General features: G+C 37.7%; 1 protein-coding gene across 1 annotated transcript in view; it reads right to left on the bottom strand.

The window, feature by feature from the left end:
• Positions 1-16,063, bottom strand: part of MROH2B (maestro heat like repeat family member 2B) — a 73,224-nt gene that overhangs the window by 26,278 nt on the left and 30,883 nt on the right. The window contains 5 exon segments of the mRNA XM_003810974.4: positions 8,424-8,503; positions 8,723-8,842; positions 9,528-9,554; positions 14,430-14,582; positions 15,142-15,249. Coding sequence (XP_003811022.3) covers positions 8,424-8,503; positions 8,723-8,842; positions 9,528-9,554; positions 14,430-14,582; positions 15,142-15,249 — 488 coding nt within the window.

Raw genomic sequence — 16,063 nt, 5'->3', positions numbered from 1 at the left:
AAATAAAGGGATGAAGGAAGATATACCAAGCAAATGGAAAACAAAAAAAGGCAGGGGTTGCAATCCTAGTCTCCGATAAAACAGACTTTAAACCAAAAAAGATCAAAAGAGACAAAGAAGGCCATTACATAATGGTAAAGGGATCAATTCAACAAGAAGAGCTAACTATCCTAGATATATATGCACCCAATACAGGAGCACCCAGATTCATAAAGCAAGTCCTGAGTGACCTACAAAGAGACTTAGACTCCCACACAATAATAATGGGAGACTGTAACACCCCAGTGTCAACATGAGACAGATCAATAAGACAGAAAGTTAACAAGGATATCCAGGAATTGAACTCAGCTCTGCACCAAGCAGACCTAGTAGACATCTACAGAACTCTCCACCCCAAATCAACAGAATATACATTCTTCTAAGCACCACGTCACACTTATTCCAAAATTGACCACATAGCTGGAAGTAAAGCTCTCCTCAGCAAATGTAAAAGAACAGAAATTATAACAAACTGTCTCTCAGATCACAGTGCAATCAAATTAGAACTCAGGATTAAGAAACTCACTCAAAACTGCTCAACTACATGGAAACTGAAAAACCTGCTCCTGAATGACTGCTGGGTACATAACGAAATGAAGGCAGAAATAAAGATGTTCTTTGAAAGCAATGAGAACAAAGACACAACATACCAGAATCTCTGGGACACATTTAAAGCAATGTGTAGAGGGAAATTTATAGAACTAAATGCCCACAAGAGAAAGCAGGGAAATCTAAAATTGACACCCTAACATCACAATTAAAAGAACTAGAGAAGCAAGAGCAAACACATTCAAAAGCTCGCAGAAGGCAAGAAATAACTAAGATCAGAGCAGAACCAAAGGAGATAGAGACACAAAAAGCCCTTCAAAAAATCAATGAATCTAGGAGCTGGTTTTTTGAAAAGATCAATAAAATTGACAGACCACTAGCAAGACTAATAAAGAAGAAAAGAGAGAGGAATCAAACAGACACAATAAAAAATGATAAAGGGGATATCACCACTGATCCCACAGAAATACAAACTACCATCAGAGAATACTATAAACACCTCTACACAAATAAACTAGAAAATCTAGAAGAAATGGATAAATTCCTGAACACACACAACCTCCCAAGACAAAACCAGGAAGAAGCTGAATCCCTGAATAGACCAATAAGAGGCTCTGAAATTGAAGCAATAATTAATAGCTTACCAACCAAAAAAAGTCCAGGACCAGATGGATTCACAGCCGAATTCTACCAGAGGTACAAGGAGGAGCCGGTACCATTCTTTCTGAAACTATTCCAATCAATAGAAAAATAGGGAATCCTCCCTAACTCATTTTATGAGGCCAGCATCATCCTGATACCAAAGCCTGGCAGAGACACAACAAAAAAAGAGAATTTTAGACCAATATCCCTGATGAACATCAAAGCAAAAATCCTCAATAAAATACTGGCAAACTGAATCCAGCAGCACATCAAAAAGCTTATCCACCATGATCAAGTGGGCTTCATCCCAGGGATGCAAGGCTGGTTCAACATACACATATCAATAAACATAATCCATCACATAAACAGAAAAGACAAAAACCACATGATTATCTCAATAGATGCAGAAAAGGCCTTTGACAAAATTCAACAGCCCCTCATGCTAAAAACTCTCAATAAACTAGGTATTGACGGGATGTATCTCAAAATAATAAGAGCTATTTATGACAAACCCACAGCCAATATCATACTGAAGGGGCAAAAACTGGAAGCATTCCCTTTGAAAAGTGGCACAAGACAGGGATGCCCTCTCTCACCACTCCTATTCAACATAGTGTTGGAAGTTCTGGTCAGGGCAATTACGCAGGAGAAAGAAATAAAGGGTGTTCAATTAGGAAAAGAGGAAGTCAAGTTGTCCCTGTTTGCAGATGACATGATTGTATATCTAGAAAACCCCATTGTCTCAGCCCAAAATCTACTTAAGCTGATAAGCAACTTCAGCAAAGTCTCAGGATACAAAATCAATGTGCAAAAATCACAAGCATTCTTATACACCAATAACAGACAAACACAGAGCCAAATCATGAGTGAACTCTCATTCACAATTGCTTCAAAGAGAATAAAACACCTAGGAATCCAACTTACTAGGGATGTGAAGGACCTCTTCAAGGAGAACTACAAACCACTGCTCAATGAAATAAAAGAGGACACAAACAAATGGAAGAACATTCCATGCTCATGGATAGGAAGAATCAATATTGTGAAAATGGCCATACTGCCCAAGGTAATTTATAGATTCAATGCCATCCCTGTCAAGCTACCCATGACTTTCTTCATAGAATTGGGAAAAAGCTACTTTAAAGTTCATATGGAACCAAAAAAGAGCCCGCATTGCCAAGACAATCCTAAGCCAAAAGAACAAAGCTGGAGGCATCACGCTACCTGACTTTAAACTATACTACAAGGCTACAGTGACCAAAACAGCATGGTACTCATGCCAAAACAGAGATATAGACCAATGGAATGGAACAGAGCCCTCAGAAATAATACCACGCATTTAGAACCATCTGATCTTTGACAAACCTGGCGAAAACAAGAAATGGGGAAAGGATTCCTTATTTAATAAATGATGTTGTGAAAACTGGCTAGCCATATGTAGAAAGCTGAAACTGGATCCCTTCCTTACACCTTATACAAAAATTAATTCAAGATGGATTAAAGACTTAAATGCTAGACCTAAAACCATAAAAACCCTAGAAGAAAACCTAGGCCATACCATTCAGAACATAGGCATGGGCAAGGACTTCATGTCTAAAACACAAAAAGCAATGGCAACAAAAGCAAAAATTGACAAATGGGATCTAGTTAAACTAAAGAGGTTCTGCACAGCAAAAGAAACTACCGTCAGAGTCAACAGGCAACCTACAAAATGGGAGAAAATTTTTGCAATCTACTCATCTGACAAAGGGCTGATATCCAGAATCTACAATGAACTCAAACAAATTTACAAGGAAAAATCAAACAACCCCATCAAAAAGTGGGCAAAGGATATGAACAGACACTTCTCAAAAGAAGACATTTATGCAGCCAACAGACACATGAAAAAATGCTCATCATCACTGGCCATCAGAGAAATGCAAATCAAAACCACAGTGAGATACCATCTCACACCAGTTAGAATGGCAATCATTAAAAAGTCAGGAAACAACACGTGCTGGAGAGGATGTGGAGAAATAGGAACACTTTTACACTGTTGGTGGGACGTAAAGTAGTTCAACCATTGTGGAAGACAGTGTGGCGATTCCTCAAGGATCTAGAACTAGAAATACCATTTGACCCAGCCATTCCATTACTGGGTATATACCCAAAGAATTATAAATCATGCTGCTATAAAGACACATGCAGACGTATGTTTATTATGGCACTATTCACAATAGCAAAGACTTGGAACCAACCCAAATGTCCATCAATGATAGACTGGATTAAGAAAATGTGGCACATATACACCATGGAATACTATGCAGCCATAACAAATGATGAGTTCATGTCCTTTGTAGGGACATGGATGAAGCTGGAAACCATCATTCTCAGCAAACTATTGCAAGGCCGAAAAACCAAACACCGCTTGTTCTCACTCACAGGTGGGAACTGAACAATGAGAACACTTGGAAACAGGGTGGGGAACATCACACACCAGGGCCCGTCGTGGGGTGGGGGGACGGGGGAGGGATAGCATTAGGAGATATACCTAATGTAAATGTCGAGTTAATGGGTGTAGCACACCAACATGGGATATGTATACGTATGTAATAAACCTGTACGTTGTGCACATGTACCCTAGATCTTAAAGTATATATAAAAAAAGATATACGTAGTAAAAGGTTACCATAATGAAACAAATTGACCTAGCCATCATCTCACATAGTTATCTGTTTCTCTCCTGTCCACTCCCACCTCTGCCCCGTGGCAAGAGCAAAAGTAGGAGCAGCTATAATCTACTCACTTAGCAAAATCCTTAATACAATACACTATTATTAAATATACTCCTAGGTTGTACATTATTAGATCTTTAGACTTATTCATCAGACTTACCTACTACTTTATATCTTTTGACTTACATCTTCCATTTCCTACCCACCACTAAGAATAAAACAGTAGCCACTGTTTTTTATTCTCCATTTCTGTATATCTGACATTTTAAAAAATTCCACATACAAGTAAGATTATACAATATTTTTTTCTGTGTCTGGCTTATTTTACATAGTATAATGTTGTACAGGTCCACTCATGTTGTAACAAATGGCATGATCTCCTTTTTAAAGGCTGAATAATATTCCATTGTGGGTATAAATATCACAATGTCTTTATCCATTCATTCATTGACAGACACCTAGGTTGTTTCTATATCTGAGCTATTGTTAATAATGCTGCAATAAATATGGAGGTACAGATAACTTAAAATTTTTTTAATTTAAAAAGCCATAGGGGTACAAGTGGTTTTTGTTACATGGATGAGCTGTATAGTAGTGAAGTCTGAGATTTTAGTGTACTTGTTACCTAAATAGTGTACATTGTACCCTGATAGGTAATTTTTCATCTCTCAGGGAGTGCAGATATCTTTACGAGGTGGTAATTTCATTTCCTTTGGGTATATACACAGAAGATAAATTGCTGGGTCATATAGTAATTCTATTTTTAATTTCTTTTGGACCCTCCATCCCGTTTTCCATAATGGATGCACCAATTTACGTTCCCACCAACAGTGTACAAGGGTTTCCCTTTCTCTCCATTCTTGCTAACATGTGTTAGGGTTTCTTTTTGATAACAGCTATCTTAACAGGTACGAGGTAATATCTCAGAGCAGTTTTGATTTGTATTTCCATAATTATGAGTGATATTAAGTATTTTTCATTTGCCTTTTAGCCATTTGCATGTCTTCTTTTGAGAAATGTCTACTCTGGTCCTTTGTCCATTTTTAAATCAGGTTATATATTTTCTTGCTATTGAGTTGTATGAATTCTTTTTAATTTTGGATATTAACTCCTTATCAGATACATGGTTTGCAAACATTTTTTCCCAATCCATAGGTTGCCTTTTCATTTTGTTGACTATTCCCTTTGTGCTGCAGAAACTTCATAGTTTGATGTAGTGCCATTTATTTATTTTTGCTTTTGTAGGCCAAGCTTTTGATGTGAGGACAATCTTTACAAAAAATGTTGTTGGAAAAACTGAATATCCACATGCGAAAGAATTAAGTTGGACCGTTATGTTACACCATATGCTAAAATCAACTCACAATGGATCAAAGATCTAAATGTAAGAGTTAAAACTATTAAACTCTAAGAAGAAAACACAGGGAAAAGCTTGAAGATCTTGAATTTGACAGTGATTTCTTGAAACACAGGCAACAAAAGTAAAAACAGACAAATGGACTACTTAAAAATTATAAATTTCTGTGCATCTCGGGAATACAAAAGAGGGAGTGAGAGTGGGGAGTAAGGGTGAAAAAAACTACTTATTGGGGTACTATGCTCACTACCTGGGTGACAGATTCATTTGTACCCCAAGTCTCAGCATCATGCAATATACAAACCTGCACATGTACTCCCAAATCTAAAATAAAAGTTGAAAAACAAAACGAGACAAAAACTTTTGTGCATCAAAGGATATAATCAGCAGAGTGAAAAGGCAACCTATTAAATGGGAGAAAATATTTGCAAATCATATGTCTGATAAGAGGTTAATGTCCAGAATAAGTTAAAAAAATACTATAATTAAACAACGAAACACCAAACAACTTGATTTTAAAAATGAGGAAAGGACTTGAGTAGACATTTCTCCAAAAAAGATATACAAACAGCTAACAAACATATGAAATGATGTTTGACATCACTAATCATTAGGATAATGCAAATCAAAACCACAAGAAAATACCACCTCACATCCATTAGAATGGGTATAAAAAACAAAGTTTTGGGTCACAAAAATCAATATATACAAATCAGTAGCTCTGCTATATACCAACAATAATCCCTTTTACAACAGCTGAAAAAAAATTAAATACCTAGAAATATACTTAACCAAGGAAGTGAAGGATCTCTACAAGGAAAACTACAAAACACTGCTAAAAGAAATCATAGATGACACAAACAAATGGAAACACATCTCAAATTCAAGGAAGGGAAGAATCAATGTTGTGAAAATGCCCATACTGCCCAAAGCAATATACATATTCAATGCAATTCTCATTAAAATACCATCATCATTTTTCATAGGATATAGGAAAAACAATACTAAAATTCATATGGAATAAAAAAAGAGCCCACATAGCCAAAGCAATAGTAAGAAAAAAGAACAAATCTGGAGTCACTACATTACCTGATTTATATAAAACTATAGTTACTGAAACAGCATGGCACTGGTGTAAAAATAGGCACTTGGACTGATGGAACAGAATAGAGAACCCAAAAATATAGCCAAGTAGTTTTAGCCAACAATATGAATGTATTTAACAATACTGGACTGTACACTTAAAAATGGCTGATTATAAATTTTATGTTTTATTTATTTTGCCACAATTAAACATTAACAAAAACTAAAAACTAAGAAAAGTATGATGTTTGTGAAGAATTGGTGATAATGTGGAACTATGTAAGGTGAAGTTAGAAAAAGCAGGATGAAAAATCACATGCAGAGTAGAATCTCAACTCTGTTATAAAAATGGAGGACTAGAAATAAAGACTTAAAGGAATGTATTAGCACATTTTCACAGAGCTATAAAGAAATACCCGAGACTAGGTAATTTATAAAGGAAAGAGGTTTAATTGACTCACAGTTCCACATGGCTCAGGAAGCCTCAGGAAACTTACAACTGTGGCCAAAGGCAAAGGGAAAGCAGGCACCTCTTCACAATGCAGCAGAGGAGAGTAAGCATGTGAAGGAGGAACAGCCAAACACTTATAAAACTATCAGATCTCATGAGAACTCACTCACTATCATGAGAACAGCATGGAGGAAACCACTCCCATGATCTAATCACCCCACGCCTTTGACACGTGGAGATTACAGGTCTCTCCCTCAACATTTGGGGATTACAATTCGAGATGAGATTTGGGTGGGGACCCAAAGTCAAACCACATCAAGGAAATAGACCAAAATGCTGGCAACGGGGGCACTATGGGTGGTTTTTATTATTTTTTAAAAAATTTTTGTGATTTCCCAATCTTTACAGAGGACTTCTATTTCTGTTTCTTTTTGTTTCTTCCATCTTTTATTTTAGGTTCAGAGGGTACATGTGTGGGTTTGTTTTATGGGTAAATTGCATGTCATGAGGATTTGGTGTACAGATTATCTAATCAATAAGCATAGAACCAGATAGATAGTTTTTAAATTCTCACCCTCCTCCCAACCTCCACCCACAACTAGGCCCCAGTGTCTATTGTTTCCTTATTTGTGTCCATGTGTACTCAGTATTTAACTCTCACTTATAAAATTAGTGGTATTTGGTTTTCCTGCATTAATCTGCTTAGGTTTATGGCTTCCAGCTCCATTCATGTTACTGCAAAAGACAGATTTTATTCGTTTGTATGTCTGTGTAGTATTCTATAGTGTAATGTATCACATTTTCTTTATCCAGTCGACCATGGATGGGCATCTAGGTTGATTTCACGTCTTTGCTGCTGTGAATAGTGCTGCAGTGAACATACGCATGCATATGTCTTCACAGTAGAGCTATTTATATTATCCCCTGGGTATATACCAAGGAATGGGATTGCTGGGTTGAATTGTAGCTCTCCTTTAAGTTCCTTGAGAGATACCCAAACTGCTTTCCACAGTGGCTGAACTAGTTTACATTGCCAGCTGCAGTGTATAAGTGTTTCCTTTTCTCCACAACCTTAGCAGCATCTTTCTTTGAGTTTTTAGTAATAGCCATTCTGATTGGCGTGAGATGCTATCTTATTGTGGTTTTAACTTCTATTTCTTTTACTGCAGGGTGAAAATATTATTTTTTAAATGTGCCAAAAAGTATTTTCTTTTTCAGGTTTATTGCTGCTAACCAACTAGAATGTGATTAGGGCTTTCATAAGATTTTAATTGAAAGATTAAAATTTGCCTGGAGGCCAAGATCTAGAAAGAAGAATTTTCTTTTGCAGAGAAATTTTAGTCCTCATATATTAATACATATAATTCCTCTGAGTAGCTCTTCAGTCTCTGTCACTCATCAAATGACCAATTTCTCAGCCAGATCCATAACTCTTTGGAAGGAGAAAAAGCCCCAGTTTGAAGCTCCCATTAATGAACTGTGTTCAGTTTTGGGAGTGTGTACTGAAGTCTGCACTAACAGATGTTAGTTGATCAGGAGGAGGATAAGGGGGAAAATACTTTTTCAATGAAAACAACAAAAAATTATCTACCTGAGATACCTAATGGCGATTAAGGCTTTCCACCGAATAGGGCTAGCTAAGGAATCCAGGGGCTCGTCTCTAATGAAGTCCTGAAACATAAATAAGGAGATTAAATGTTTCAGAAAGGCTCAGGAAAGTTACCAGATGCAGCTGCAACCTCATCAGACCATTGGGTGCCCTGGGTCATAAACAAGGCAGAGATCTGTTATGTGGGACTGGTGAAGTCTATTCACTTTTTAAAAAGATAGCCCTGAACTCTTGGTAATGGAATACTCAGGGCCTTTCTTATTCCCTCTCTGCACACTCACCAGCATGTAACCAATCAGCATCTCCTTGTAGGAAAACTGGAACCCCTGATCCTCAGCATCTTGGACAGCAATGCCAATCTCAGTGATGCTTCTTGTGAAACTCATTTGCAGATCCATGTCCTAAAGCAAAAGCATTTACAATGCAAGTCAAGGTCTAAGACACCACACTCAGGTCTATTAACATGTGACCTAGCTTTGAAATATGTTCCCAGACAGGAGTGAGAATCTTTGCTTCCTTTGCCATCTCTACTCCAGACTAGGGTCTAAGTTGCAGGGAAAGTGAGAAACAAATGCCATTTTTCCTCCCTACCACCCACAATAGACTGAAGGTCCTCTAGAGCAGTGGCTTTCAAACCTTTTTGACCATAAACAACAGTAGGAAACAGTTTACAATTCCACCTAGTACCTGTATGCCCCAAATATGTTTAATATATAACAGAAATAATAGTTATAGTTTTTACATGTAAAGTACTCTGTTGTTTCACTAAAGAATTTTTCTGGTTGTGACCTATTAAATTGATTTCATAGTCAACTGGTGGGTCACAACCCAAAGTTTGAAAACCGTTGTTTTAGTTTATAACTCAACTTCTAAAGACCCTGGAACCAGAATATAGTTCCTTGTTCTGCCCTGGATTAGGATCATGGATTCTGACTTCAGAATTGGATTGTTACATGTTGGAAACCTTTCAATTGGAATCAAATCAAAAGGACATCTTTGCTTGGCACACTTCAAGGGGGCATTATCTATCTATCTATCTATCTATCTATCTATCTATCTATCTATCTATCTATCTATCTCTCCTACCTTGTTCATCACAGACATGCCCAGAACCTAAAAAAAATCAAAGGCAAAATTAGATACTCAATGAGTGGCATTGAGAGATATACCCAAACCAACAAAAGGACCCACCCATCAACCTGAAGGACAATAGTAAAGCAGGAGGTAGAGCCTTGCCAAGGGGGGTCTTGCCAAGGGGAGGGGGGCAATTCACTTCTTCCATTTTTAAAGTGAGACCTTGTACATTTGCAGTCTTTCCCCCAGGTGAGTCATGAGTAAGCTGCAGAAGGCAGGGTAGAGACTTCGAGTCTTGTGTTTTCAGCCTTCACAATCATTTTAAAGAAGCTCAACAGACTTTGGTAAGGAAAAAGGGTAAAGGCTCTTAGGGAAATGAGAAGCGAAAAACTATAAAATGAAAAGTCAAAGGGCAGCTAACTCTGGAACTGTGAGTACAGTGAGTTCTGCTATAACATTTGTGTTGAAAATGCAGATTTGTTCCAATGAGATTGACATACTGTATCAGAGAATACTTTTAGTACATGCTGAATTCACATTTGCTTGTGTGCAGTTTCCTCTGTGAGAGGAAAGGTGCACAGTTGAACTGAGCCACGTAGGAATACTCAAAGCACGCACGTGCACACACCCCATGAATCTACCAACTACCTCAGTCTACTGTGTGTTATGAGCCTTTCCCATCCAAATCTGGTATTATAACAGTCCATTAGATTTCAGATAACCCTCATTCCTTTTACCATTTCATAGGAAGTTCCAACTTTCACAACTGACTTCAGGTGTTTCAAGGTAAAATGCCATTTTTTGGGGTAGCATTTGTGTATTTTTAATTTTTTTAAAAAAGATTCCTATTCACTGGCAAAATGAGTTAATACACAGGAAACCCTAAAAACTCCACCAAAAGCCTGCTGGAACTGATTAATGATTTCAGTAAGGTTTCAGGGTACAAAGTCAATGTACAAAAATCAGTAGCATTTTCATACACCAGTAATGTCCAGGCTGGGAGTCAAATCAAGAACATAATCTCATTTACAATAGCCACAAAGAAAATGAAATACCTAGGGATACAGTTAACTAAGGTCATGAAAGATCTTTATGAGAACTACAAAACACTGCTGAAAGAAATCAGAGATGACACAAATAAATGGAAAAACATTCCATGCTCACAGATAGGAAGAATCAATATTGTTAGAATGATCATGCTGCCCAAAGCAGTTTACAGATTCAATGGTATTCCTATCAAATTACCAATGTAATTCTTCACAGAATTAGAAAAAAACTATTATAAAATTCATATGGAACAACAACAAAAAAGCCTGAATAGCCAAAGCAATACTAAGATGGAAGTATCATACTACCTGACTTCAAACTATACTATAAGGCTATAGTAATCAAAACAGCATGGTGCTGGCACAAAAACAGACACATAAACCAATAGAACAGAACAGAAACTCAGAAATAAAGCCATACAGCATATGATCTTTGACAAGGCTGACAACAACAACAAAAAAGCAATAGGAAAAGGACTCCCTATTCAATAAATAATATTGCTTGGATAACTGGCTAGTCATATGCAGATAAATGAAACTAGACCTTTACGTTTCACTATGTATCAAAATTAACCCAAGGTAGATTAAAGATTTAATTGACAAGTGGGATCTAATTAAACCAAAGAGCTTCTGCACAGCAAAAGAAAATACCAACAGAGTAAACAGACAACCTACAGAATGGAAAAAATATCCTCAAACTGTGCATCTGACAAAGGTCTAATATCCAGAAATTATAAGGAACTTCAACAAATCAACAAGCAAAGAACAAACAACCCCAATAAAAAGTGAACAAAGGACATGAACAGACACTTCTCAAAAGAGGACATATAAGTGGCCAACAAACATGAAAAAATGCTCATCATCACTAACCATCAAAGAAATGCAAATCAAACCAACAATGAAATATTGTCTTATACGGGTCAGAATGGCTGTTACAAAGAAAGCAAAAAAACAAAACAAAACAAAAAAACAAAAATAGACGCTGGTGAGGCTGGGGAGAAAAGGGAATGTTTATACACTGTTGGGGGGAATGTAAATTAGTTCAGGCACTGTAGAAAGCAGATGGAGATTTCTCAAAGAACTTAAAACAGAGCTACCATTCCATCCAGTGATTCCATTACTGGGAATATACTAAAAAAATGGATCGTTTTACCAAAAAGACACATGCACTCATATGTTCATTGCTGCATTATTCACAATAGCAAAGACATGGAATCAACAATGGAGGACTGGATAAACAATGTGGGAGATACATATATTATATATACACACACACACACACACCCCACATTTATACATAGATATGGTTTGGCTGTGTCCCCACCCAGATCTCAACTTGAATTCCCATATGTTGTGGAAGGGACTTGGTGGGAAGTAATTGAATCCCAGGGGCAGGTCTTTCCTGTGCTGTTCTCATGATAGTGAATAAGTCTCATGAGATCTGATGATTATATAAGGGGGAGTTTCCCTGCACAAGCTCTCTTCTCTTGTCTGCTGCCACATGAGACATGCCTTTCACCTTCTGCTGTGATTGTGAGGCATCCCCAGCCATGTGGAACTTTAAGTCCATTAAACATTGTTTTCTTCCCAGTCTCAGGTATGTCTTTATCAGCAGAGTGAAAATGGACGAATACAGTAAATATACCATGGATTACTATGCAGCCATAAAAAATAATAAAACCATGACTTTTGTAGCAACAAGGATGGAGCTGGAGGACATAATACTAAGAATTAATGCAGGGGCAGAAAACCAAATAAGTGTGAGTTAATATTGAGCACATAATCATGGGAACAAGACACTGTGGACTATTAGAGGGGGACAAGGGTAAAAAAAACTAACTGTTGGGTACCTTGCTCACTACCTGGGTGCAATACACCCATGCAACAAACCTGCACGTGTACCTCCTGTATCTAAAAGTTGAAAAAAAATTCAATGGGAAATAATTTTGTTCAGATCTATGAAAAGAAATAATCTGTCCAGGAGGGGCTTCTAAACTAAAAAGAGTGTATCACTGATGGAGTTTTTTGAGTGTTATGACTCAACCTCATTTCCTCCTTATGTTTTTACCTATATTATCTTGTGTATATGTTTTGTTATAGCAGAACTAACTGTACCCTGAAAGTGTATAGTAATCTTTATCTTAATCATTCTTATTTTCTTTCCTCTTTTATTTATCTACTTTTAGAGACAAGGTCTTGCTCTGTCAACCAGGCTAGAGTGCACTGGGACTAATGGTATGTACCACCCCACCTGGGCAATTGTTTTATTTATTTATTTTTATAGATGAGGTCTTGATACTTTGCCCAGGCTGGTTTCAAACCCCTGGCCTCAAGTGGTCCTCCAACTTTGGCCTCATGAAGTGCTGAGGTTACACGCTTAAAAAACATAGTTTCTTGTAGAGATGAAGTCTCACTATGTTCAGGCTGGTCTCTAATGATTGACTATAAATTAATGTAACATAAAACAAATTTTATTATGTTTTCTATTCTCATCACTGCTTCTCAGATTTTGGGGGCATCAGAATCAACTCTTGAGGAGCATGTTGAAAATGCAAATTCAGTGATTCAACTCTGAAGGCTGTGATTCATTAGGCATCTCTATTTTTGACAGGCTCTCCAGGCAATTCTTATGCAACTAAGGTGTGAGGATGAGTACCCTATACCCTTCCACTAACATGTACTGATGACTACAATTTCATGAGTCCTTATGAGTCTATTCTTATCACATGTACATAAGAATAAATGTGAAGAGCACTTATGCATCAACATGTGGTTTGTGGAGACACAGACGAGAAGCTAAAGGAGTCCCTAACGTCAAGGTGCTGACAATCTAACAAGAGAAGCAGATGTGCACGTAATCAATGAAAGCCTCCCACATTGATCTATAAATAATCACTCAAAAGTTTTAAGCATACAGATTTCCAGAGTTTTCCCAAGACCTACTGAACTAACTTCCCTAGAAAACAACTCTAGGAAGCTACATTTTACACTTGATTCTTGTGTGATTCTTAGGTGGCCAGCCTGGTATTTGTCAGCAAAATGGGTGAATTCACAATTGTATAAAGCAATTTATTAAAGATACAAACAAAATGCTATGGAAGACAGAATGATCAGATAAATTTCAACTCAGTTTGGTGGCTCCAAAGGTAGAACATTCTTGGTATGTTTGAGAAGCATCAAGGAGGGTCAGGTTGGCTGGGATGAATGTGGAGGGGGAAACAGTGCAACACAGGTGAACTGAATAGCTTGATGAATGACATATTTTATTCACTTAAAATATGTATATGACACTTACTATTTTTGAGACACTGTTCAAGGTAGTTTGTAAGTCTTATCATATAAAAAGTTAAAGAACTACCATGGGCTAACACTTCTGATACTATTACAGGGAAATAATGAGCCAGGTGCCCTAAAATAGTACAGGAGTAACTGTTTTAAGTTCAAACAAGGGTGAGATCACTACGGATATGATTGACCTGGGACAATCACTGCATCACAGCAGTGGTAGGACATGAACCGCTCAGGGCCTTAGGAAAGAAAATAGATTACCTGATGCTATTTTAAAAAAAATTTTTTCTGTTCCCATATGTTCTCATTTCCCAAACATACCAGATCCTACCTATCTTTCTTTTGGCCTGTGTCCTTTGAGCCTGAAGGATGCAGCCATCCATGTTGCTGCAAAACACATTTTATTCTTTTTTATGGCTGCATAGTAATCCATGAGACATTTACTGTATTAGTCTGTTTTCACGTGGCTGATAAAAACATACCCAAGTCTGGGAAGGAAAAAAGCTTCCCAGGGACTGAGCCCCTGCAAGTTTTAGGAACCCCAGCCTAGAAATGGAGGCAGCCATGCAACGGGCATTACCTGAGAGCACTGGCCATGAAGAAACAGGACTTGGGATATGATATCTTGATTAAGTCTGGAGAGAAGTTGCTTCTTGGGAGCATGGAGGGCCACTGCTCCATAGATGACCATGACATCTGTCTTGGTCAGGCTCTTTTTCCCAGAAAAAAGGCTCTGAAGACCGGGAAAGGGAGACATGAAAAATGTGACTGAAGGAGTTTTATTTTCTCTCATGTTTTTTTCCTAATCCTGTGGACCACTATAGGGGATAAGAAACTGGACTGGGATGATTCGAATAAGTCTAAAATGAATATACTCTTGCCTGTTTAAATGTAAACAGCCAGGATGGTCCTGTGGGATGATCAGGCCTTCAGAGAGGTAACTGGGAGAAGCTTTTGTTTATTATATATACTTATCAGGCCCCTTTCCTTCAGGCAAAGCAGAGTATGCATGAGAGGAGCTATTCATGAGGGCTGAGCGGTTGGTAGAGGGACAAACTTAGGCACATGCAGAGCGCATTTAGGATCTTCCAGATCAGCTTTAGGGTCAGAGAAAATAAAGTAGACTTTTCATATAGCTAATCATCCTATAAAGACTGGGCTTGGACAGTTCTGACCTGGAATAAGAACCTGGGGACAGGAGTAAGTATAATATAAGAAAGGATATTCACTGAAGAAATCAGGGTTGTCTGGCCTTGCAATACTGAGAATTTGAAAGAGATGATTCTTCTTACCTTACATCGATTCATGAAAAACTTTTCCTGATTTTGGAATGTTTTAAGAACTTTTAAAACAATATCCAAATGGTTCTCAGCACAGTATCCTAAAATAGATGTTATTCCCTAAAATCAGAAAAGGTATGACATTTTGAGTTTAACCATTTATTTATTCAACAAATATTTACTGAGCACCTATTATGTGCCAGGTATCCTTTAGGTGCTGGGGGTACAGTAGTTTGCAGAACATACCAAAGTCCCCATCTTTGTGAGGTATACAACCAGGAGAACTGACAGGGAAGCAACAGGGAAGTGAAATAAGTAAACACATCAATTCAGTAAACAGGTAAATATACAGTGTGCCAGATGGTGATGAGTGCTATGAAGATAAGTAAAGCAGGAGTAGGTAGTGAGGATTGGGGGAAGTTTGCATTATTAAAATAGGATAGTCAGAGATGGTCTCACGGACAAGGTGACAATGAGCAGAGCCTTGAAATGAGTGAGGGAGTGAGCCATTAGACTATCTGGAAAGGAGAGTTTCAATCAGAGAGAAGGTAAGTGCAAAGCTCCCGAAGTCCACTGAGAGGGCTGAGTGAGCAGTCAGGGAGGAGAGCAGTGCAAAATGAGTCAGACAGGAGGTGGCGGGTTCATTACAGTAGGGCCTTTTAGGCCGTCCCCACGATTTTGGACTTGTAATCTATGATTGCTGGGAAGCTAATGGAGGTTTTTTTTTCAGCTTGAATTGACTGATGCTTTTAAAGAATCATTCTGTTCCTGAAACTTTATTGTATCTTAAGAGGTTAAATTTCTGAAAGTTGGCAGTTCTTGTTTAACACTCTGAGGTTATATATTCCCTCTGTCCCCACCTCTCTTGTCCAAAGCTGATTTCACCAGAGTTCCTTCATGGCAATTTGTTCCTGAAACCTGTTATATGTCATTC

The sequence above is a fragment of the Pan paniscus genome, chromosome 4, assembly GCF_029289425.2.
Source record: "Pan paniscus chromosome 4, NHGRI_mPanPan1-v2.0_pri, whole genome shotgun sequence".
In the NCBI taxonomy this organism is placed as follows: domain Eukaryota; kingdom Metazoa; phylum Chordata; class Mammalia; order Primates; family Hominidae; genus Pan; species Pan paniscus.
This window is presented reverse-complemented; position numbering and strand designations above follow the sequence as displayed.